The following is a 23,750-nucleotide window of genomic DNA, read 5'->3' on the forward strand; positions in this document are numbered from 1 at the left end:
AGTCATCTTGGTTGACTTTGCTGTTTTTCTCCTTGCAGGGCGTTTTTAGACAAAGGAAACATTCCAAAATCTGAACTGATTTAGCACTAGGGCTTGGTTCCAGGTGGAGAGCTCTTTTGCCCCTGGCGCTTCTGTTTTCGCACAAGCTGCTCTGGGAGCTGTGAGTTGGCGCGCTGCTTTTCCGCTGCAAGCAGAAACCACTCGTAAGATGATCTCACTTGCTGCAGAAAAGCAGCATGTCAACTCGCAGCTCTGGGGCAGCTTGCATGGAAACAGAGAGAAGCGCTAGGAGCAAAAGGGCTCTCCACCCGGAACAAGCCTAGTGCAAAATAAGTCCTGGTCTCTCTGCAGCCTGCAGTGGTGTAACTAGTTCTAGATAAAACAAGAACTCTCTAGTCCTGAGAGGAAGAGCCACTATTCAAGCCACTGCCATTTCCAGCACACTGACAGACATTGGAAGCCTGGCCCCTCCCTGCTTCTAGGATGTGTCCATTGGCCTCTCTGATTAGAAATAATGCTCTGGGGACTGGATAATGATGAGCTTTCTTTAAGTGGTTGCACAACAGTGTGAAAAGAATCAGTGGGGAGAATGATTTATTCTGTTAAAATCATAGCTCCACTTGCTAGTCTTGAGGCAGAAATATAAATGGCAGAATGCATGACCACACACACAAACCGATAATTAAAAAACTGCCAGCACAATTGCATGGCAAAACCCCCCAGCAAAGTCCAAAATAACTCTAAAACAAAGGTTCTTTGTGGCACTTTGCTCGAGTTTTTCAGCCACCAATCACTTATGGTTACTCGTGAAGCTGCTTTAATCGAACCATCAGCCCACCAAGGTCAGTATTGTCTACTCAGGGTGATTTCACACAGGAGATTTGCCCCAAGCTAGCTCTGCCTCCCATTCAGATTAAAAGTGCACGATCACACCGAGCTTATCTGCTCTCCAAACTGCACCCGAACTCACCATGTCCCAAGACACCTCCTATCCACATCAGAAAAGCTACCTGGATTTTCCTGGTAGCATTCCCCTGAATTGGATGTAGGTCACATAATGGGCTGCTGTCTGAATGTCCTGGGGTGACTCAGAAGTGGAAGAGCTGTGTGATCACACCAAGCCATTTCCAGCAAGATCGGGTGTTCCCCCCCACAACCCCTCTCTGAGGTGCGCTTGTGTGCTTCTCCAATTGAGCGCACACATGGGGGCCTTTTAAAAAAATACAAAGACGAAGAAGAAGAAGAAGATATTGGATTTATATCCCGCCCTCCACTCCGAAGAGTCTCAGAGCGGCTCACAATCTCCTTTACCTTCCTCCCTCACAACAGGCTTGGGATTCTCCCAGAATTACAAGTGATGTTCACCCTGCAGAGATCAGCTCCCCTGGAGAAAATGGCAGCTTTGAAGATATTTGATTTATATCCCGCCCTCCACTCCAAAGAGTCTCAGAGCGGCTCACAATCTCCTTTACCTTCCTCCCCCACAACAGACACCCTGTGAGGTGGTTGGGGCTGAGAGGTCTCTCAGAGCAGCTGTCCTTTCAAGGACAACTTCTGCCAGAGCTATGGCTGACCCAAGGCCATTCCAGCAGCTGCAAGTGGAGGAGTGGGGAATCAAACCCGGTTCTCCCAGATAAGAGTCCGCACACTTAACCACTACACCAAACTGGCTCTCCCGTTCTGCAGCGGGTCTGTAGTGGAGCCAGGCTAGCAGTGGGAATGGGCAACCACTGACGGGATCCTGCCGCTCCAGCAGCAGCCGTCTGATAGCCAAGAAATGGTTCAAACTGAAGCGGATTTTTTTCACAACAGGATAAAATTGTGTCAATTTCTCAGTGTGAAACCAGCCTCAGACTGTCTCAAACCAGCTCTCCAGCATCTCAGTCAGAGGTCTTTTCATATCACCTCTCAACTGATTCTTTTAACTGGAGATGCTGAGGATTGAACCTGGGACCTTCTGCATGCTAAGCAGATGCTCTACTGTTGAGTCACAGCCCCTGCTGTGCAGTTTGGTGGACTTGGCTTCCCTGAAGGCTGTTAGCTTTAGCTTGTCCACCTCTGTTCTAAAGCACAATGACTATAAAAGCTCTACAATTATCCAAAAAAGCAGCAGAATGCTAAAAACAAAACAAAAACCCAGTAGCCTATATATCTAGCACTTACAGTGGGTCTAGTTTGAGAACAGACTGCATCAATGGCGTTCTTGCTGAATCCTGCTAATTGTTCTGAGAACAGCAAAGGTTTTGAAATGTTGCAGATCCAAACAGGACATCTACAAATGCTGATGAGAGAGAGAAATCACCAGGAAAACACCATCCTGTTTTGTGGGGCAGTGAAATATCCCAACTGCTTATACTGCTATGATTTCCTTTACTTTGAAAGGTAAAGGGTTTTTTTTTTCTTAATGCAATACATTTTTTTAAAAAAAAAATATGATCACATTAAAAGCGTAATAGGCAGATGGGAAAATGAAGACTTTTTAAAGCCAGCTAGTCAACAATAACTAAGAAATCAGATAATATAAAAGAGAGAAAAAAACAAAGCCAGTGTGTGGTCGTGGTGGAAGTACTAGACTGAAAAACATGCAGGGGTGGCCAACGGTAGCTCTCCACATGTTTTTTTGCCTACAACCTTCAGCCAGTCCCGCTCTCTCAGCCTCTACCTCACAAGGCTGTTGTGAGGACAGAGTAGGGAGGAGATGACCATATATGCTGATGGCCTGAGCACCCTAGAGAAAGTGCAGGATAAAAAATATACAGGAAGGAAGGAACGAGGCCCGTAGCCAGAAAACTTTGGGTAGAGGGACCCTGGAGATTAAAAATTTAGTGTGGGGGGGGGACTGTGGGGCTTGACTGCTTCTTCGTCTCGGAGGGCGGAGGGAGCGATCCCAGCGCTTGCTTTAAGCATCAGAGGTGGAGCCAGGCACACAGGCAAGGAGGAAGCACGCTGCCCTCTCCACAGTTGGCGCTCGCGAAGCGCTGGGTTTGCGGAGGGGGCGGGTGCTTCCTCCTTGCCTGTGTGCCTGGCTTCATCTGTGATACTTAAAGCAAGCGCTGGGATCGGAGGGCGGAGGGAGTGATCCCAGCGCTTGCTTTAAGCATCAGAGGTGGAGCCAGGCACACAGGCAAGGAGGAAGCACGCTGCCCCCTCCGCAGCCGGCGCTCGCGAAGCGCTGGGTTTGCGGTGGGGCCACATGAAGCGATCCCAGCGCTTGCTGCAAGAAGATGGAGCCAGGCAGGGAGGCGCGGGGGAAGCACCGGATCGGAGGCAGAGGCAGCGGATCCCCCCCCCCCAGGAAGGTACGTACCTTCGCTCCATAAGACACACACTTTCCCCCCCACACTTTTTTTTGGGGGGGTGCGTCTTATGGTCCGAAAAATACAATAATCAGGTGTCAGACAGATGTTGGAAATGTAAACAAATGAAGGATCTTTCTACCATATGTTGTGGAGTTGTGAAAAAGCAAAACAATTTTGGCAAATGATTCAGAAAGAAATGTCAAAAATTATGACATTAAGAGGTCTCCAGACTTTTAGGATTACAAATGGAAAGTTTTTCAAAACAAGATAGAACAATGGTGTGGTATCTGCTTTCAGCTGCAAGGACATTGTATGCGCAGCTATGGAAGCAAGACAAAATACCAGAAAAATGGGACTGGATTTTAAAAGTTTTGTCATGGAGTAAAATGGATAAACTTACAAGAATCTGAAAAGACTATGATTTGGAGAAGTTCAGGAAGGAATGGGAGAAGTTTCAAAACTACGTTGAAAAACAATGGAAAGCAAGGGGACTGAGTTTTGATAAAAGTTGGTGGAATAATGGATTAGAATTTATAAAGGGAATTTTTTTTACTGAAAAATAAAGACGAACTTATAGGGCGTTTTCGCACTGACCTTCAAGTGGCGCGACCACCCTCTTCACACCGGAGGATCTGCCCGGATTTCGCACAAGAAGCGCCGGCGCACCCAAAAGAGCCGGCGACTTCCGTCGCGAAACCCGCTCAAACGGAAACCGCCAAGAAGCAGGAAAACGTTTGAGCGGGTTTCGCGACGGAAGTCGCCGCCTCTTTTGGGTGCGCTGGCGCTTCTTGTGCGAAATCCGGGCCGATCCTCCGGTGTGAAGAGGGTGGTCGCGCCACTTGAAGGTCAGTGCGAAAACGCCCATAGAGTTAACTTTTCTTATTTTATATTTTTATTTCTTCCGTATTGATATAAGGTTCTAAAATGGGGATTCTTGATTTGTTAAGTTACTTTGTTCCTTTTTTCTTTAATTTTAAAACACCAGCGGGGGTCAAGAAAAAGGGAGGGAGGAGAAGGGGGGAAAAGCGATGTATTGTTTTTATTTTGTATTATTTTAAAATTTCTTATAGATTTCTATAACAATATATTGCTAATTAATAAAATTGTTTAAAATCAAAGTTGTAAGAAGATAACGTTTTAAAGTATTGAAAATGGCTCTGCAAGAATTACAACTAATAAATATAATTTGTGGTTTAAGAAATTACTTAGAGACCTTTTTGCCTGGTCACCTCCTTTGCTTCAGAAGAGCAGAAGAAGTGGCCTTTTCCAGTCAGATGCTGGACTACCTGTCTTTTTCCTTTTATAAGGCTTGTGGCCAAACCCCTGCCCCCTCCATGGGATCCTTTATTGAGTTCCTCAGTGGGCCTGGTGCCAGCCTTGGTGTGAAAGTTAAAAAGAGAAGGCCTCCCCCCCCCCCCCCGCCCAGATTAGCGAGGAGGCCTGCCAAAAGAAGGGACAGGACTAACAGATGCTGGATGGAGTTCCACAATGTTTTGCAGACAAGAAAGCAAGGCAAGGCTTGCCAAAACGGCTTTGATCAGACTTGCATGCAAAGCAATTCAGAACAAAACCAAACAGGGTGTGGGGCATGCATGTGTGTGTTGCAGGCAGCCAGCTGTTGTGACTCCAGATTCCATATTTATCTAAGATCTTTGTGTGTGGCACCTTCATACAGTCAAGATGTCTGCTATGAGACTGCAAATCTGTATTGAGAGAAGAGAACCCTGAGCTGTGCGAATGCCCAAATTCTGCAAGAAAAGCTAAATTCTGCAACCTGCAGAAATTAAGAATTTATATGCTTGCATTATGCATTACTTGCTCTGCAGGACAGTAAAACAGTGTTGCCAGCTATAGGCTGGGAAATACCAGGGGGTTAGGGCTGGGATGAAGCCTAGGGGGAGGGGTTGGGGAGGAGAGGAGAGGGACCTCAGTGGAATTCACCCTCCAAATCAGCCATTTACTCAAGGAAATTGATCTCTGTCACCAGGAGATCAGTTGAAATCCCAGAAATCTCCAGCCACCACCTGGATGTTGGCACCCTAAACTCCGCCTTGGAACCACTTTAAACATCTCCACCAGCAACTGGGTACCTCTGGGGGATGCCTGTGCTTTTTGGAGCATTATACCTTTTAAAAAATCTCAATGAAAGTGGAGGTTCTCCGGAGGCTGAATTAATACCATACCATGTTTGGTACCTTTTCTGTAAAGTGTGGCATATAAATAGTTTAGAGCCAGAATATTTGAGGGGTTACTGCCATCCCTACAATCCCACCCAGGATCTCCTTCACCTTCCTCTGCATACCTGCATTCCAAATATGGCAGGTGCACAAAGCAGGGCTCCTTCAGCTGTGGCCCCTCAGATGATGACATTCTTTGCTTCACAAAATAGATACAATTCCAAGATTTGGGTTGGGAAAGACCTGGAGAATTTGGAAGTGGTTCCTGGGGAGGGTGAGGTTTGGGGAGGAGAGGGACTTCAATGGGGTATAATGCCATAGAGTTCACATTCCAGAGTGGCCATTATCTCCAGCAGAAGTGATTTTGGTCATCTGGAAACCAGTTGTAATCCCAGGAGATCTCCAGCCACCACTTGGAATCCTGATTCCACCAATGGATGAGACTCTTTTAGCCCTGCCACTCATGCCATGCATTGCTGGTTTTTGCAATCACTTTTATTCTCCTGTTTCAGCTCTCTTTAAAAAAAAAAAAAAACTTTATAAGGTTTTAAACTTCTATATTATTCTACGTTTTCTTCTGTGCCATGTTATATGACACAAAGGTGGGGTAGAAACCTGAATAAATAAAAACACACACATAGGTACAAAGTATCTAAATATATATGCTCCCAGTCTCTAATAAATGCAAATAGCCACTAAGAGCCCCATGGTGCAGAGTGGTAAAGCTGCAGTACTGCAGTCCGCGCTCTCCGCTCACGACCCGAGTTCGATCCCAGTGGGAAAGCTGGGTTCAGGTAGCCAGCTCAAGGCTGACTCAGCCTTCCATCCTTCCGAGGCCAGTAAAAGGAGTACCAAGCTTGCTGGGAGTAAAGTGTAGACAACTGGGGAAGGCAATGGCAAAGCACCTTGTCAAAAAGTCCGCCGTGAAAACGTGATGTGATGTCACCACAGAGTCGTAGACAACTGGTGCTCGCACACCTTTACCTTTCAAAGACATAAAATGCAAGAAGATTTTTTTTGCTGGGGGAAAATTCTTCTCAGTTTGGAGGAGGGTTTTTTGGCCATCCCCCCACCAAAAAAACCCCCCAACCACCCTGCCCACTTAGTTCAGAGAGCGAGAGGGATAGTTCTTCACCTCCCTTACTTTCTTTTTGAAAACTGCTGCCTCTGTGCCCATTCCAAGACCACTTGGGCAGCTACTCATAGGATTGCCAGCTCAGGGATGTGAGGGTGGACAAAGTTTGAGAACGGTCAGGAGCTCAGCAGGGTTGCCAACTGCCAGTTGGGAAACACTTGGGAGATTTGGGGAGGTGGAGCCTGGGAAGGGCAAGGTTTGGAAAGGGGAGGGGCCTCATTTGACAGGATGTGATGCCACAGAGCCCGCCCTCCAAAGCAGCCATTTCCTCCAGGGGGAAGCCTGGAGATTGGTTGTAATTCCCAGAGTTCTCCAGTCCCCACCTGAAGTTTCACAAAATCAAATGGACCGTGGTGTAAGGTTAGTGACACATCGAAGAAACCTCACATACCAGGTAAAACAAAAAAGGTTCCTGTGACAATTTTCTGCAACTCTTTATGGCATTAGATATTTGAATGAATAAAGTTATTATGAGACCAAAAGTATATTATTGATCGTAATAATAACTTTACAATAATAGTAAGTTTATTCATGTATTCACTTTATTCGTTGGATATCTAACGCTATAAGGAGTTGCAGAAAATTGTTTTACCTGGTGCACGGGGTTTCTTTGATGGGTCGCCCACCTGAAGTTTGGCAGCTGTAGCTACTCAGCATTGAAGGATGAGCTCTCCGCGCATGCTCACGGGCACTGAAACCATTCCACTTCCCCCCAATTTGGAAAGGAGAAAGTTTGACACCTTGGCTGCTCGAGCACAGTGATCAGTCAAAAGGTGGCAGAAGAAGGCCTGGAGAATCAGCCTGGGAGAGCTGTGAAAGGAGGCCAAGGGGAAGGCAGAGGGATCAGCCCCTGGGGGCCCCAATCCTTTGGAAACATTCTCCTAAGCAAGCTCAGTTGGAATGAACATCAACTGAACCAGAAGCTCAATAGACAAATCCCCTCTGGATTATGAAAGGATGCCTTTTGAACATGGGTAAAGTATTTTCCCCTTCACCATGGAGTAACTACAAACTTCCCTTTCAGGACTTCTGGGGGGGCGGGGAGGGAGGCAGGTCTTTTGGGCCCCAGCATTTCTTCTCTTAGGCATTAACAGTCCCCTTCCCACCACCCCACCAAGTCCCCTCTTCAAAGTCACCCTGCCTGGCAATGCAGCTCAGAAATAGAACCAACCTCTACAGAGACAGAATTAGCTTTATTAGTCACTTGTGCAAGGTCCCCCTCCCACCTGCAACAGCTGTCAGACCCTGCTCTGTCTACCCCTCCTGTGATTCTGACCTGACACCTCCACTCCATTGCCACCATTGTCCCTGTCTTTGGTTAGGTAGGACAGCCTCCTAACCCCACAACAGACAGTCGAACACCCCAAGTGCCAATGTCTTTTCTGGACAGAAAGTCTGTGACCACATTGTGGCATCCCGCAATGTGCTCAGCGGGTGACTCAGGGTTTCCCCCTGGAGAGCTGACAACTCTTTTACTCCTTTTCACCTCCCTAGGAATTCCCGGACCCTGACTCGCTCCTACCTTTTCCAAGCAGATGGAGGAACTATGTGGTACAGAGGGACTTCACTCCTCCAACGATAGAAGGATTTATTTAAAACTCACAACTATTTACAGACACATCAGAAGTGAATGGAAGAAATAAAATAATGTGGGCAAAAACTCTTCATCCTATCCTAAACTCATGCCCTATCTAGGTGGTATGCAGGGCAGGTACATTTCTTTCTTACTCTGCGGTAAGCTGGTCAAACATATTCCCCCCCTCCATAGTCTCCATCTCTGCCTCTGTCCCCTGCAAGCTTCAACTGACCAACCAACTGACTTCCCAACCCCAAACTCAATCATATATACAGCAGTTCCCACCCAGAAACTGCCTCTCCCTCCTGCAGCATTCTGGGGCAGATCTCCTCATAACCAGGGTTGGCCCTAGAGGGTTTTGCGCCCTAGGCAAAACTAACTTTGTGCCTCCCTCTGCAGTGCCACACCAGGAAAAGGAAAGGAAAGGTCCCCTGTGCAAACACCAGTCATTTCCGACTCTGGGGTGACGTTGCTTTCACAATGGGCGTTTTCGCACTGACCTTCAAGTGGCGCGACCACCCTCTTCACACCGGAGGATCTGCGCGGATTTCGCACAAGAAGCGCCGGAGCACCCAAAAGAGCCGGCGACTTCCGTTGCAAAAGCCGCTCAAATGTTTTCCTGCTTCTTGGCGGTTTCCGTTTGAGCGGGTTTCGCGACGGAAGTCGCCGGCTCTTTTGGGTGCTCCGGCGCTTCTTGTGCGAAATCCGCGCAGATCCTCCGGTGTGAAGAGGGTGGTCGCGCCACTTGAAGGTCAGTGCGAAAACGCCCAATGTTTTCACGGCAGACTTTTTTTACAGGGTGGTTTGCCATTGCCTTCCCCAGTCTTTAATACTTCCCCCTCCAGCAAGCTGGGGACTCATTTGACCATCAGAAGGATGGAAGGCTGCGTCAACCTTGGGCCGGCTACCTGAATCCAGCTTCCGCCGGAATTGAACTCAGGTTGTGAGCAGAGAGTTCAGACCACAGCACTACAGTACTGCTGCTTTACCACTCTGCGCCATGGGGCCACACCAGAGAAGGGGTTTAAAGTTTAAATCCCCTTCTCTAGAGTTGCACAGCAGCGGCAGCCCGATCCCTCCACTCTATCCTATGGGACTATAGGAAAGAATGGAATCCATTCTGTAATGTACTCAGTGACGAGACGTGTAGAAGGCAACATACTTTATTGTAAGGTACATTACGGAACTGGGACCCGCGGGCCGGGACCCGCTTTATATACATTTATCCCGGAACAGCCCCCTAGCTGGCCAGCCCAATCCTGGCCAGTCAAACTTCCCGCCACTGGTCTTGATAGGCGGAGCCTTTTCCCGTGCTGCGCAGGGTGACCAAGGAACTTCCCCTGGTCGCCCTTTACTGCGGGGCCACGTGGTGCTTTGTTTAAGCACAAGACACTACACATTCTATCCTACGGACCTATAGAATAGAATGGAGGGATTGCTGCAGTGGGACGCTAGGCAAGGAGATTTAAACTTAAACCCCTTCTCTGACATCATGTCGCAGAGACTGCCCGATCCTTTCATTTGATCCTATGGGTTCATAAGAAAAAATGGGCCAATAGGATAGAATGAAGCGGGGGGCGGGGGAGGTCCTCTCCCTGCTTTTGCAGCCCAGCCAGAATTGTGTTCCTGCTCAAAACCCCCCCCAAAAAACAACCCTGCGTCTGACCCTGCTAGACTGACTGCTGATCTTGGGAATCAAACTCAGGACCTTCAGCATGCAAAGCTCTGCAGCTCATCCCTAAAAATCAATCGCATTTTAACGGCTGCTCTCAAATGAAGCTGTCTGGCCCGAGTCTAGACCCTGGGCCCACCAAACCCAGTACAGTCTATGGCAACTGGAAGTGATTCTCCAAAATCTTAGGCAGATAATGCCCCCCCCCGCCCCCAGTCCTACTACCTGAGAACCCTCTGCCTAACTGTGTGCGCTCTGACTAACTGAATCCCTGTGTGCTTTCTGATTGGAAGGAAGCTAGTCCAAAAACACCAATACATACAGCAACGCAGCAGTACTCCACTAACTTCCCATATTTCTGCTTTGGGGGTGACTGTAAGGTCCTTGTGCCTGAAAGCTAAATAGTTTTGTATAAAGCTTTAAAAAAAAAAAATCCATGCAGATCTCAAGTGTCCTGAATCTTGCTCCATTCTTTCCTTTCATGCATATTCTGTGGCTGCTTCCGAGCGTCTTCATTTCTTTCTTGCAAATATTTCCCAACTGTTGGGACAATTGCCGTATACTTAATCTCATGTCTGGGAATGAAAACTGGACTGTTCTCTCTGCTGCTAACTAGGAAGAAAGATGGATGATGGACTTGAAGTCTTTGTGGATTTTAATCTATGCCCCTTTTAAAAGATTTGTGTAGCTCTTTTTTTTTCTTTTCTTTTTAAAATGCTGGGTCTCTTGTGCTATTGAACATTAAACCAACCTTTCTTATATCAGCTAAAAGTCAACACACCGTATCTAAATAGACTGCAGGGTCTTTTAAAAACACTTTTCAAAATGTAAAGGATTGAATGTGAGTTAGGGTTGCCAAGTCCAATTCAAGAAATATCTGGGGACTTTGGGGGTGGAGCCAGGAGACATTGGGGGCGGAGCCAGGAGCAAGGGTGTGACAAGCATAATTGAACTTCAAGGGAGTTCTGGCCATCACATTTAAAGGGACCACACATCTTTTAAATCCCTTCCCTCCATAGGAAATAATGAAGGATAGGGGCACCTTCTTTTGGGGCTCATAGAATTGGACCCCCTTGTCCAATCTTTTTGAAACTTGGGAGGTATTTTGGGGAGAGGTACTGGATCCTATGCTGCAAGTCTGGTGCCTCAATCTCAAAATATAGCCCTCCCAGAGCCCCAGATACCCGCGGATCAATTCTCCATTATTTCCTATGAGAATAAGTCTCCACAGGGAATAACAGAGTCCCCTCCCCCCCACCCCGTTTTCTCTCCCACACTCACACACGCGCTTAACTGTCTCAGGTGCAAGTGGGCACCGTGTTGGTCTGAAGCAGTAGAACAAAGCAGGAGTCTCTGGTGCCTCCACAACCAGGTCTGGAAAGTACAGGGGCTACGCTGCTCTTTTACACACACACTCACTTGTCCGAAAGGAAAGCAAAACAAACAGAGGGGCTGCACTCTCATGAGGTCTGCTGTTGCTAACCCTTCCCCGTGAAGTACTTCCTGCTCCAATTTAAAGGCACACACACATTTTAAAACTGGACCTGTTTGCAGGTCCTGCCCAAGATCTAGAGGTTCAGGGTGGCTGTGGGGAGGAGCTTCTCCTGTTGGCCAGCTGGCTGGGGCCGGGGGGGCGGGGGGAAGCCTGTAAAACCGGGGAATCCCCCGCTGGGACCTGGGGATTGGGAAGCCTAATGTGAGTCCTTCCATGCTCTTGGGATTTGAACCCAGGACCCTCTCACCCTCCTTCACCCCTTGCCTCACTGCCTCCTCTTACCTCGGTTGTTCTCGGGGTCCAGAGCTCCTCCATCATCCCTCAAAGCCAGCTGAGTCTGAGCCGCCAGCACGCTCGAAAGTGCCAGTAGGCCAGAGGAGGTGCTCACACTAGCCAAGCCGGAGACCTGGGTGCCCGGAGGGTGAGGGGTCAGAGGGATAGGAGGGGCATGATGGGAGAGGTGCTGGAGCTGCTGCTGCTGGAGAGAAACAAACATTCCTGGGGATACCCAGTCAAGGAAGCCCCCTCCCACTTTCCCAGGTCACACCTGGCTCTTCCTCCAGGCATTGTTCCTTCTTTGCCCGTTTCCTTCCTTCTTGCTAGCTTATCCAGACTTCAGCAACTATTTGATGCACTTATCTTATCAGCAAGGTAAGCTTTGCAAGACCTCAGCTGCACTAAACAGGGTGCTTTGCAAGTTCTCAGCTGCCTCCAAAGAGTCCTTATTTATATGGTATCCCTTCAACCCAATTGCACCACCAAAGTCGCCAAGTGTAGGAAGGAGCATCCCTCCACAGGAGACAAGGAGGGTTTTGCCAGAACTGAGGTAGGAGACAAAAATATGAGCACCCTGCAAGAATTTCATTGCCTAACAGATCCATTAAAAATTAGCAAACTTGGGTGGTTATAAGGAACATTCATAGTATGAAAGAAGCTATTGTTTTGCCTTTCACGTTTGATTACAACGGAAAACTAAAATGAGTAACCCTGACCTTTGCAAAAGGCTGCTTGTAAGTCAGCTACACTCTATGCTGACGCAGTTTAATTAAAAGGGAATGGCTAACTGAAATTTCACGTAGATAGGACAGTCATTCCATATGGGGCTTCTGGGAGTCCTGCCTATTAAAGCACCTGCCTGTTGTGTCTCTACATGATTTACTGCTCCTCCCTTGGAGAGCAGCGCCTTTTGCTGCGCAGCTGGTGCGGCTGAATAATTCAATCACTCCCAATGCAGACATGATGACTTTTGCCTTCAATGGAGGCTGCCTAATATGTCTCTGCATGATTATCCGCCTCCACTCAATTAGAAGATACCTCTAAAAATAAGTCGCATGATGGACAAGAAATCTTTCTCCTTCCAAAAGTAAATTTTTTTGGGGGGGGGGTGCGGCTGATGCAGGTTCTCAATCTGATTCCCTCTCCCACCATGGGCTACTCACCCCAATAATGCTGTTTAGCTCACCCACTGTCACCTGCTTGGCCCGATCCATGGCCTGCAACACCTGCTGTTGATGCTGCGGAGACAGAAGGAAACGACTTCCATGACTAACGGTGCAATCCTAAGGACACCTTCCTGTGAGTAAGCCCCATTGGATAAACAGCAGTAGGATTCAGAGTAGACCTGCTTAGGATTGCTGTCTAAAGCAAGGTAGATTAAGATTGCCTACTGTGGGATAGGAAATTCCTGGAGATTTGGGGGTGGAGGCTGGGAAGGACAGAGTTGGGGAAGAATCATAGAATCATAGGGTTGGAAGGGACTTCTAGGGTCATCTAGTCCAACCCCCTGCACAATGCAGGAAACTCACAAACACCTCCTCCTAAATTCACAGGATCTTCATTGCTGTCAGATGGCCATCTAGCCTCTGCTTAAAAACCTCCAAGGATGGAGAGCCCACCACCTTCAGAGAAAGCCTGTTCCACTGAGGAATCGCTCTAATGATCAGGAAGTTCTTCCTAATGTTGAGCCGGAAACTCTTTTGATTTAATTTCAACCCATTGGTTCTGGTCCTACCTTCCAGGGCCACAGAAAACAATTCCACACCATCCTCTAGATGACAGCCCTTCAAGTACTTAAAGATGGTGATCGTATCACCTCTCAGCCGCCTCCTCTCCAGGCTAAACATCCCCAGCTCCTTCAACCTTTCCTCATAGGACTTGGTCTCCAGACCCCTCACCATCTTCGTCGCCCTCCTCTGGACCTGTTCCAGCTTGTCTATATCCTTCTTAAATTGTGGTGCCCAAAACTGAACACAATACTCCAGATGAGGTCTTACCAGAGCAGAGTAAAGTGATACCATCGCATCACGTGATCTGGACACTAGACTTCTGTTGATACAGCCCCAAATTGCATTTGCCTTTTTAACTACCGCATCACACTGTTGACTCATGTTCATTGTGTGATCTGCTAAGACCCCTAGATCCTTTTCGCACATACTACTGCTAAGACAATTCTCCCCCATTCTATAACCATGCATTGGATTCTTCCTACCTAAATGCAGAACTTTACATTTATCCCTGTTAAAATTCATTTTATTGGTTTTAGCCCAGTTTTCCAGTCTGTCAAGGTCAAGAGGGGAGCTGGGCCTAATGCTTCATAGAGTCCACCCTTCAAAGCAGCCATCTTCTCCAGGGGAACTGATCTCTGTGGTCTGGAGATCAACTGTAATACCAGGAGATCTCCAGGCTTCACTTAGAGGTTAGCAACCCCAGATCAAATCCATCCCATAATCGTAAAGACTCAATAAATCAACAGAAACTCACCAAAATATACCAGGGGGGTATATATTGATAAAGTGCAGTATAATCCTTAGAACATAGACCAATAATGGAGGAGGAGGTAGAGAAGAGAAGGAGGAGGAGGAAGAGAAGGAGAAGAAAAAGGAGGGGCAGCAGCTGGATTTACTATCTGAATGAGTCTCAGAGCGGCTTACAATATCCTGCCCTTCCTTTCCCCACAGAAGACTCCCTGTGAGGTAGGTGAGGCTGAAAGAGCTCTGAGAGAACTGCTCTTGAGAGAAATGCCTGGAGAGGAGATCTGAGGTGATATGATCACCATCTTCAAGTACTTGAAGGGCTGTCATAGAGAGGATAGGGCAGAATTGTTTTCTCTTGCCCCAGAAAATCAGACCAGAACCAATGGGTTGAAATTAAATCAGAAAACTTTTCAGCTAAACATTAGGAAGAACTTCCTGACAGAGCAGTTCCTTAGTGGAACAGGCTTCCTCTTGAGGTGGTGGGCTCTTCTTCTTCGGAGGTTTTTAAAGAGAGGCTAGACGGCCACCTAACAGCAATGCTGATAATGAGAGAGAGGACAAGGGAAAGTACTTGTGATCTTCCTGCATTGTACAGGGGGTTGGACTAGATGACCCTGGAAATTCCTTCCAACTCTATGATTCTATGAGAGAAGTGTGACTGACTCAAGGTCACCCAGCTGGCTGCATGTGGAGGAGAGGGGAATCAAACCCAGTTCTCCAGATTAGAGTCCACTGCTCATAACCACTACACCAAACTGGCTTTCCAAGTATTGAGCACTGAGAGGAAGGGGCGAACAAAAGGGCATTGGGAACCTGCAAGATCAGAGTCCAGAACACTGCTCTTGTTCCCCTCCTTCCACCAGAGGTAGGAGCTTTTAAAATGTTGCCCTAACACAAAACTTCTGCACACTGCAATGGATTCTGGGTCATTCAGAGCAACAGCCCAGCCTTTTGGCCTTATTCCACACTGCAAGGATCTCACGTTTTTACAATATTTTTACCTCTTGTGCCAGGAAAGGGATGATTTGGGCACAGATGGCACTTAGCCTCTTTACAATCTCAGCCTAAAAGGGAAAAAAAGATAATCAAAATCACAGGCAAGAGCAAACTAGCCATCATTTATAAGGTTAGAAGACAATCCTTGCCTTGCCTTGGCCGAGAGCAGGACATGTACTATCTTTTATACAAAATGCTATTGGGACACCATTGTCTCAGTGCTATCTTGTTAAGAGTGACAGTTTTGCAAATTGTAATGTTTATTATTTTAATGTTGTAACCCGCCCTGAGCCTGTTTGCGTGAAGGGTGGAATAGAAATTGAATGAATGAAAGAAAATCAGCAGCCAACAGAAGTTCAGAGTTTGAATTCTGCTACCATCAGTCTAGAAAGGAAAAGTCTCAGCCGCTTGATAACCTTTGAAAGGTAACAATCAAAATCACAGGCAAGAGCAAACCAGTCATCGTTGTGAATTTCCTGCATTGTGCAGGGGGTTGGACTAGATGGCCCTGGAGGACCCTTGTAACTCTATGAATCTCCCAACTTTGAATGGCCCTGAGATTTATTTCAGTCAAGTAAGAGGTGTTTCAAAGAGTTTCCAAATTAGGCCAAGCTGAGCAAAGTTCTTCTGCAAGAGATTGCAACAGTAGGCACAGATGTTGGGAATTGTGCTAAGCTTTTTCAGAAATCAGAGTACTCCTTAGGACTATGAGGCTATTCTGGATCTTTGCTGCCTACTGAAATTTCAGAAGCTGCAGAAGTGGATTTTTGAAAGATTTCTACTCTTTTGGGCAAGCTTGGAGAGTGCCTGCGCCTTGCTACCAGGCTCAACTCCCTCTCCATTCCCCTTCCTCCAAGTGACACAGGGAGGCATATATGATTCTCACCTCTGCTCGCTTTATAAACATAGATGCATTATGCAACATTTCCAACTACATTAGGCTAATTATGAGAAAAACCAAGTATATCTGCTTCACTTGAATAAATGTGAGAATTGTGCAGGATCTGGATTGTGTGACAGCAACTTTGAGAATGATTTCCCCTGATTTTTCTATTGGGAACTTTACCTCCATGAGGACTAGGAAACCAGCTCTTTGTTTTAAACAGACAGGAGGCATCTCAGCACTCCTCAGCACCCTGAATTCTGCACCCCAGCCTCACATTCTGAGTATTTCCCTTCATAACTTTGCATGCATGAGGACTAAATACCTGCTCATTAAAAGAAAGGCAGTTGGGAGGACTAGACAACTGCACATTGAAACAAAAGGCAGTTGGCTCAGAAAACCAAATTCTGCACCAGCCCGTGGTCCCATATTCCCACAGCATGTTTTGAAAGTGCCTGTTGTTGAATGCTTGGATGTTCTCGGGGGGGGGGGGGGGGAGGGGTGACTCGTCTTTCCTTTCACAGTGGGTGAAAATGGGACTACTCTTCCATGTTCTGGGCTTTTGAAAGCTGGCAGAGAAGCCAAAAGCAAAAGAGTGGTTCTTGCCAGAAGTTTCCCCAAACAAATGGGGGGAGGGGTGTGGAGAGGGAGAGAGCCACATTTGGCAAAGAGGAGCCAGATGGAGGCGGATGGCAACCCGCTTGCCACTTTGCTGGGCGGCATGCCAGCCTCATTTCCCTGGCAGCTGGCCCCACAATGACTGGATTGATAAAGCCAGGAGAGACGGAGTGCAAATTGCAGCTGGAACAAAAAAATTAGATCTGGGGAGTGAGTGGGGGGGGGGGGCGGGGATGAAAGCAGCATAAGAGGCCTGATGGATTTCAGGGCCTTTGAGTTCTTTTTAAAAACAGATCTCTCTGCAGGCCCTGGTCAGCTAGATCAGAAAACCCATCTAAATGGTGCCCACCCACCCCCACCAGTGTCTGCCTACCCACATGGGTTGATTAGAGTCAGATCTTGAACCTGCTTCAATTCCTGACACCAGTGAAGTCATTGCTGAAACAAAAGGACCTCTGAGCATGTATCATGTGCCAAACCTTCACTATGGACTAACCACCGTAATCTCAAACAGAGTGTCCATTTCAGGCCATGAAACCCCAAGAACGTGGAGCACGTGCACAGAGGCCTGGGGTGCATTGCTTTTCAAAGCAGCTGCCTGCATTCTGCACATGCTCAAAGAGTAACTCGCCTCTTTTCTTCGAGAGAAAGGTTCTCTGCGCATGTACAGAGGCATCTTACCCTTACGTGTGTTTATTTTCCCCATACAGCCACTTGCGTGTGGGAAAAAGTTCTCTCTGCACATGCACAGAAAGAGAGATTCCTCCCAAAGTCTCCTTGAGAATGGCACTCGGCACGAGATCAGACACACCGCACCATTTCGCCACGCTGGTGGCCTGTTTTGCAGCCACAACTTCCACAGGTGAGGGAGCCAAAGGGGGCAGCAGGTCGGGATTTCCCGACTCAACTCTGATTGGCGCTTTGGGGACTTGAGGCTGTGGGACTCCCGCAGCCAGCTCTAGAGAAAGTCCATGCCTTGGGGCCAGGAGGATTAATGCTTTTGCTGGGGCACCAGGGGACTTGAAGCTCAAATTTGGGGGAGCAACTGGTGGAGCTCTTTTTGCCACCCCATTTGATGCAAACTTATTCCCATAGTGTTCCAGGATGCTTGCTCCGAAGGAAGTGTATTTAGGGGTATTTATTTATTTGATTTATATCCTGCCCTCCCCACCGAGGCGGGCTCAGGGTGGCTTACGACATAAAATTCAAACAATAAGGTTAATAAATATTAAAATACATTGAATAATTTACAGCAGTTAAAACAATAAAACAAAAACCGATCTAACAGTGTGGTGCTATTCTACTCTTCCTTCACAGTGTTTAGGTACCAGTCAGTTATATGCCAACCGGAAGAGGACTGTCTTACAGGCCTTGCGGAACTGTCCAAGGTTCCACAAGGCCCTCACCTCTTCCAGTAGCTAGTTCCACGAGCAGGGGGCTGTAATTGAAAAGGCCCTATCCCTGGTTGACTTCAGACGGGCCTCCTTTGGCCCGGGGATTACTAGCAAGTTTTGAGAACCAGATCTAAGCACTCTCTGGGGAACATGTGGGGAGAGACGGTCCCTAAGGTAGGTAGGTCCTAGGCTATATGGGGCTTTAAAGGTAATAACCAGCACTTTGTACTGAACCCGGTATATTATTGGCAGCCACTGTAGTCCCCGGAGCCCTGGCTGGATGTGCTCCCACCTGGGGAGCCCTAATAACAGCCAGACGGCAGCATTCTGCACTAGCTGCAACTTCCAGATTCGGCACAGGGGCAGCCCCATGTAGAGGGCATTACAGTAGTCCAACCTTGAGGTGACCGTTGCATGGATCACTATTGCCAGATCACCATGCTCCAGGAAAAGAACCAACTGCCTTGCCTGCCTAAGATGAAAAAATGCGGACTTAGCAGTGGCTGCTATTTGGGCCTCCATTGTCAGGGCAGGCTCCAATAGTACCCCCAAGCTCCTGACCCTGTGTGCCATTATCAGTGGCACTCCGTCAAAGGCTGGTAGGGGAATTTCCCTTCCCGGACCACGTCGACCCAAGCAAAGGACCTCTGTCTTCGCTGGATTTACTTTCAATCTACTCAGCCTAAGCCATCTAGCCACGGCTTGTAACGCCAGGTCCAGATTTTCTGGGACACAGTCAGGCCGGCTGTCCATTAGCAGATAGAGCTGGGTGTCATCAGTATACTGGTGACAACCCAACCCATACCTCCGGGCAATCTGGGCAAGGGGACGCATATAGATGTTGAACAACATCGAGGAAAGCACCGCCCCCTGAGGCACCCCAAAATCAAGCGTGTGTCTCTGGGACAATTCATCCCCAATCACCACCCTTTGTCCCCGACCATCAAGGAAAGAGAAAAGGCATTGTAAGGCCGACCCCTGAATCCCTACATCGGCGAGACAACAAGTCAGCAACCGATGGTCGACCATATCAAACGCTGCCGATAGGTCTAACAGCATCAGTACCGCTGAGCTGCCTCGGTCCAGATGCCGCTGAAGGTCATTCACCAGAGCAACCCGCACTGTCTCCGTCCCATGGCCTGGGCGAAAGCCGGACTGATGGGGATCGAGAACGGAAGCATCCTCCAGAAAGCTCTGTAACTGCATCGCCACTGCCCTCTCAATAATTTTACCCAAAAAGGGTAAATTCGAAACCGGATGAATAATGCGCCAATTTGGCCGGATCTAGTGTCGATTTTTTTAGGAGAGGGCGGACCACCACCTCTTTAAGTGGTGCTGGAAAATGCCCTTCCATAAGGGATCTATTCACGATATCCCGTACAGGATATCTGAGATCCCTCTGGCAAGCTTTGATAAGCCAGGAGGGGCAAGGGTCCAAATCACAAGTTGTAAGGCGTGCAGACAAGAAGATCCTGTCAACTTCCTCTAGGCTGAGAGTATTGAAGCAATCCAGAACACAATCAGAAGACAGGCACGGGGCCTCGGGTTCGCATACTGTCTCCAATGTGGCGGGGAAATCGTGGCAGAGTGACGCGATCTTATCTGCAAAGAAATTCGCAAAAGCCTCACAGCCGATCTCCAATTCCTTAGAATTTGGCCTGCCTTGTGGCAGTGTTGTAAGAGTCCGAATTGTATTGAACAATTGTGCCGGGCACGAAATTGCAGGCGCAATCTTAGCCGCAAAGTATGTTTTCTTTGTGACTTTGACTGCCATCTCATAGGACCTCATAAACTCTCTATAAGATGTTCTAGTCGCTTCGTCTCAAGTACGCCGCCATTGCCTCTCTAGTAGTCTGAGTCCTCGCTTTAATTGCCGCAGCTCCTGGTTATACCAAGGTGCTGGCTTTGGGCGAGGGCGCAGAGGACGCCTAGGTGCAATCTCGTTGATGGCTCTGGAGAGTCTATCATTCCAAGACTCCACCAGGTCATCCAAGGAATCGCCAGGAGGCCAGGGATCCCGTAGAGCCATCTGGAACCATTTCGGATCCATCTGGCTCCGCGGGCAAGCTAAAATACGCTCACCGCCTAAACGGGCTTGAGGTGGGACATCCACACGAGCCTTGAGGGCATAGTGGTCCGACCATGGCACTGCTTCAGCAGTAATATCATCCACTAAAATTCCCGCTGTGAAGACCAAGTCTAACATATGCCTCGCCTGGTGAGTTGGCATTGTAACAGTTTGGGAGAGTCCTAGAGTCACCATGGATGACACTAGGTCCATCGCCTGACTGGAGGTCGCGTCATCGGCATGGACATCGAAGTCACCCAGGATCAAAAGCCTTGGGTACTCCAATGCCCAGCCTGTTGCAGCCTCCATCAGGGATGGTAAGGCGCCAGCTGGTGCATTAGGCGGTCGGTACACCAGCCAGATCACCAACCCCTCCCCAACATCCCACGCCAGACCGGCACATTCAATGCCCTTGATCTCTGGGGCCGGGAGAGCCTGGAAGGAGTAAGCCTCTCGTATGAATAGAGCCACCCCTCCCCCCCGCCCGCTAGTCTGTGACTGGTGAAAGACCGAGTATCCTGGGGGAGCCATCTGGGCGAGAGCTACAGTCTCCCCATCGCGCACCCAGGTCTCGGTCACGCATGCCAGGTACACTTATAATGCTAAGCATGCTTCCTACGCCCCTTTGATAGCAGCAAGAGTAAGCCGCTCCTGAAGCAATTCTAAGTCGCCTTCTAAAAGAAATGGGATCTCAGCAAGGCTTCTGAGTAAATGTTGTTAGGATTGGGCCATTTGATTTTGGAAGAACAGATGTTACTGTCACATAGGCTGTTTTTGTTGAGAACAGTAAGGTTGAAGTCCTGCGCTCGCTTATTTGGGAGTAAGCAGCCCACTAATAAAATGGGACTTGCTGCTGTCTAATGTGAATAAGTCATTTGCAATGCCATAGTAAGCAAAGGCTTAGAAAAATGTAACTCTGCTTAAGATGGAACTGTTAGACTTATTTCTGAGTCTTTTGCATAGGATATACCTGAAAATGGAATCTTTGGTAATATTCAGAATTTTCGTTCCTCAATTCCTTGTATTTTTTCATATTTTAAGGAGTATTTTTGTAAAAAATCAGGTGGCTAGTTCAGATTTCACCTTTTTCAGAATTACATGACCATGCCTTATAATGAATTAGACCAAAATCAGTAATTGCCTGCTCAGACTAGCAGTAGCTCTCTAGAGGCCTTTCACATCACCTGGTCCTTCCAACTAGAGATGGCAGGGATTGAACCTGGGACCTCCTGCAAAGCTGAGGCTCTTCCCCTGAAGTGTATTCGTTCAAAACCAGGCTTTGCTCTTTTGGTGCTGATATAATACTTGTTGTTGTTATTCAGTTGCACAGTTGAGTCCAACTCTTTGTGACCCCATGGACCAAGTCACACCAGGCCCTCCTGTCTTCCACCATCCTCCGAAGTCTGCTCAAATTTGTGTTAGTTACATCAGTAACACTGTCCAGCCATCTCATCTTTTGCCATCCACTTCTTCTTTTGCCTTCTGTCTTTCCCAGCATCAGGGTCTTCTCCAGTGAGTGCTCCCTTCTCATTTGGTGGCCAAAGTATCTGAGCTTCAGCACCTGACCTTCCAAGGAACAGTCAGGGTTGATTTCCCTTAGGACTGACTGATCTGATCTTCTTGCAGTTCAAGGGACTCTCAAAATTCTTCTCCAGCACCACAGCTCAAAAGCATCTATTCTTCTGCGCTCGGCCTCCCTTGTGGTTCAACTCTCACAGCCATACATTACTACTGGGAATACCATAGCTTTGACTATACAGACTTCTGTTGGCAGGGTGATGTCTCTACTTTTTATTATACTACCTAGGTTCACCATAGCTGTCTTCCCAAGGAGCAGACGTCTTTTAATTTCATGTCTACAGTCACCATCTGCAGTGATCTTGGATCCCAGAAATGTGAAGTCTGTCACTACTTCCATGTCTTCCCCTTCTATTTGCCAAAGAGTGATGGGGCCAGAAGCCATGATCTTAGTTTTTTTGATGTTGAGTTTCAAGTCTACTTTTGTGCTCTCCTCTTTCACCCTCAACAAGAGGTTCTTTAGGTCCTCTTTACTTTCTGCCATTAGAGTGGTATCATCTGCATATCTGAGGTTGTTGATGTTTTTCCAGGCAATCTTAATTCTGGCTTGTGCTTCATCCAGGCCGACATTCCACATGATGTACTCTGCACATAAATTAAATAAGCACGGTGACAATATACATCCTTGTCGAACTCCTTTTCCTATTCTAAACCAATCCGTTGTTCCTTATCCTGTTCTGACAGTTGCTTCTTGACCCTTATACAGGTTTCTTAGGAGACATGTGAGGTGATCTGTCTCTACCATCTCTAAGGACTTGCCACAGTTTGTTGTGATGCACACTATCAAAGACTTTAGCATAGTCAATGAAACAGAAATAGACATTTTTCTGATACTCCTGTGCTTTCTCCATAATCCAGCGATTGTTGGCAATTTGATCTCTAATTCCTCTACCTCTCCGAAACCCAGCTTGAATTTCTGGTAGTTCCCGATCTACATACTGCTGAAGCCTAGCTTGTAGGATTTTTAACATGACCTTGCTGGCATGTGAAATGAGTGCAATGGTGCGATAGTTTAAACATTCCTTGGCATTACCCTTTTTTGGGATTGGAATATAAACTGACCTTTTCCAATCCTGTGACCACTGTTGTGTTTTCCAAATTTGCTGACATAATGTGTGCATCACTTTAACAGCATCATCTTTTAGGACTTTGAATAGCTCAACTGGGATACCATCATCTCCGTTCGCTTTGTTGTTAGTAATGCTTTCTAAGGCCCATTTGACTTCATACTCAAGATCAGCGATATCACCCTCATGGTTCTCAAGGACATCGAGATCCTTCTTGTATAATTCTTCTGTATATTCTTGCCACCTCTTCCTAATCTCTTCTGCTTCTATTAGGTCCGTACCATTTTTGTCCTTTATCATGGCCATCTTTGCATAAAACGTTCCCTTGATTTTTTCTAATTTTCTTGAAGAGATCTCTTGTCCTTTCCATTCTATTATTTTCCTCTATTGCTTTGCATTGTTCCTTCAGGAAGGCCTCCTTATCTCTCCTTGCTGGTCTCTGGAAATCTGCATTCAGTTGGGTGAATTTTTCCTTTTCACCTTTGCCTTTTGCTTTTCTTCTTTCCTCAGCTATTTGTAAAGCCTCTTCAGACAGCCACTTCGCTTTCTTTCATTTCTTTTTCTTTGGATGGTACTGATTCCTGCTTTCTGTACAATGTCATGAACCTCCATCCATAGTTCTTCAGGCATTCTGTCTATCAACTCTAGTTCCTTAAACCTATTCTTCACCGTCACTGTATATTCATAAGGGATGTGATCAAGGTCAAACCTGAATGGCCTAATGGCTTCCCCAGTTTTCTTCAGTTTAAGCCTGAATTTTGCAATGAGTAGCTCATGATCTGAGCCGTAGTCAGCTCCAGGTCTTGTTTTTGCTGACTATAAGGAGCTTCTCCATATTTGACTGCAGAGTATATAATCAATCTGATTTCTGTGTTGCCCATCAGGTGATGTTCATGTGTAGAGTACCTTTTAGGTTGTTGGAAGAGGGTGTTTACTATGACCACCTTGTTCTCTTGACAAAACTCTATTAGCCTTTGCCCGGCTTCATTTTGTTCTCCAAGGTCAAACTTGTCAGTTGTTCTGGTTACCTTTTGACTTC

At 47.3% G+C, this 23,750-nt stretch overlaps 1 protein-coding gene across 3 annotated transcripts in view; it reads right to left on the reverse strand.

Moving 5' to 3' along the window:
• LOC132567105 (transducin-like enhancer protein 2) overlaps positions 1-23,750 on the reverse strand; it is a 75,294-nt gene that overhangs the window by 40,925 nt on the left and 10,619 nt on the right. For 2 of the 3 annotated variants that reach the window (XM_060232726.1, XM_060232728.1), the window contains exons 5-7: positions 15,109-15,171; positions 12,794-12,868; positions 11,637-11,832 (exon numbers count right to left, since the gene is read on the reverse strand). In XM_060232726.1, the coding sequence (XP_060088709.1) occupies positions 11,637-11,832; positions 12,794-12,868; positions 15,109-15,171 (334 nt within the window). The remainder of the gene's footprint in view (positions 1-11,636; positions 11,833-12,793; positions 12,869-15,108; positions 15,172-23,750) is intronic. The other variant, XM_060232727.1, reaches the window with a different exon arrangement.

This window comes from Heteronotia binoei, chromosome 2 (assembly GCF_032191835.1).
Source record: "Heteronotia binoei isolate CCM8104 ecotype False Entrance Well chromosome 2, APGP_CSIRO_Hbin_v1, whole genome shotgun sequence".
In the NCBI taxonomy this organism is placed as follows: Eukaryota; Metazoa; Chordata; class Lepidosauria; order Squamata; family Gekkonidae; genus Heteronotia; species Heteronotia binoei.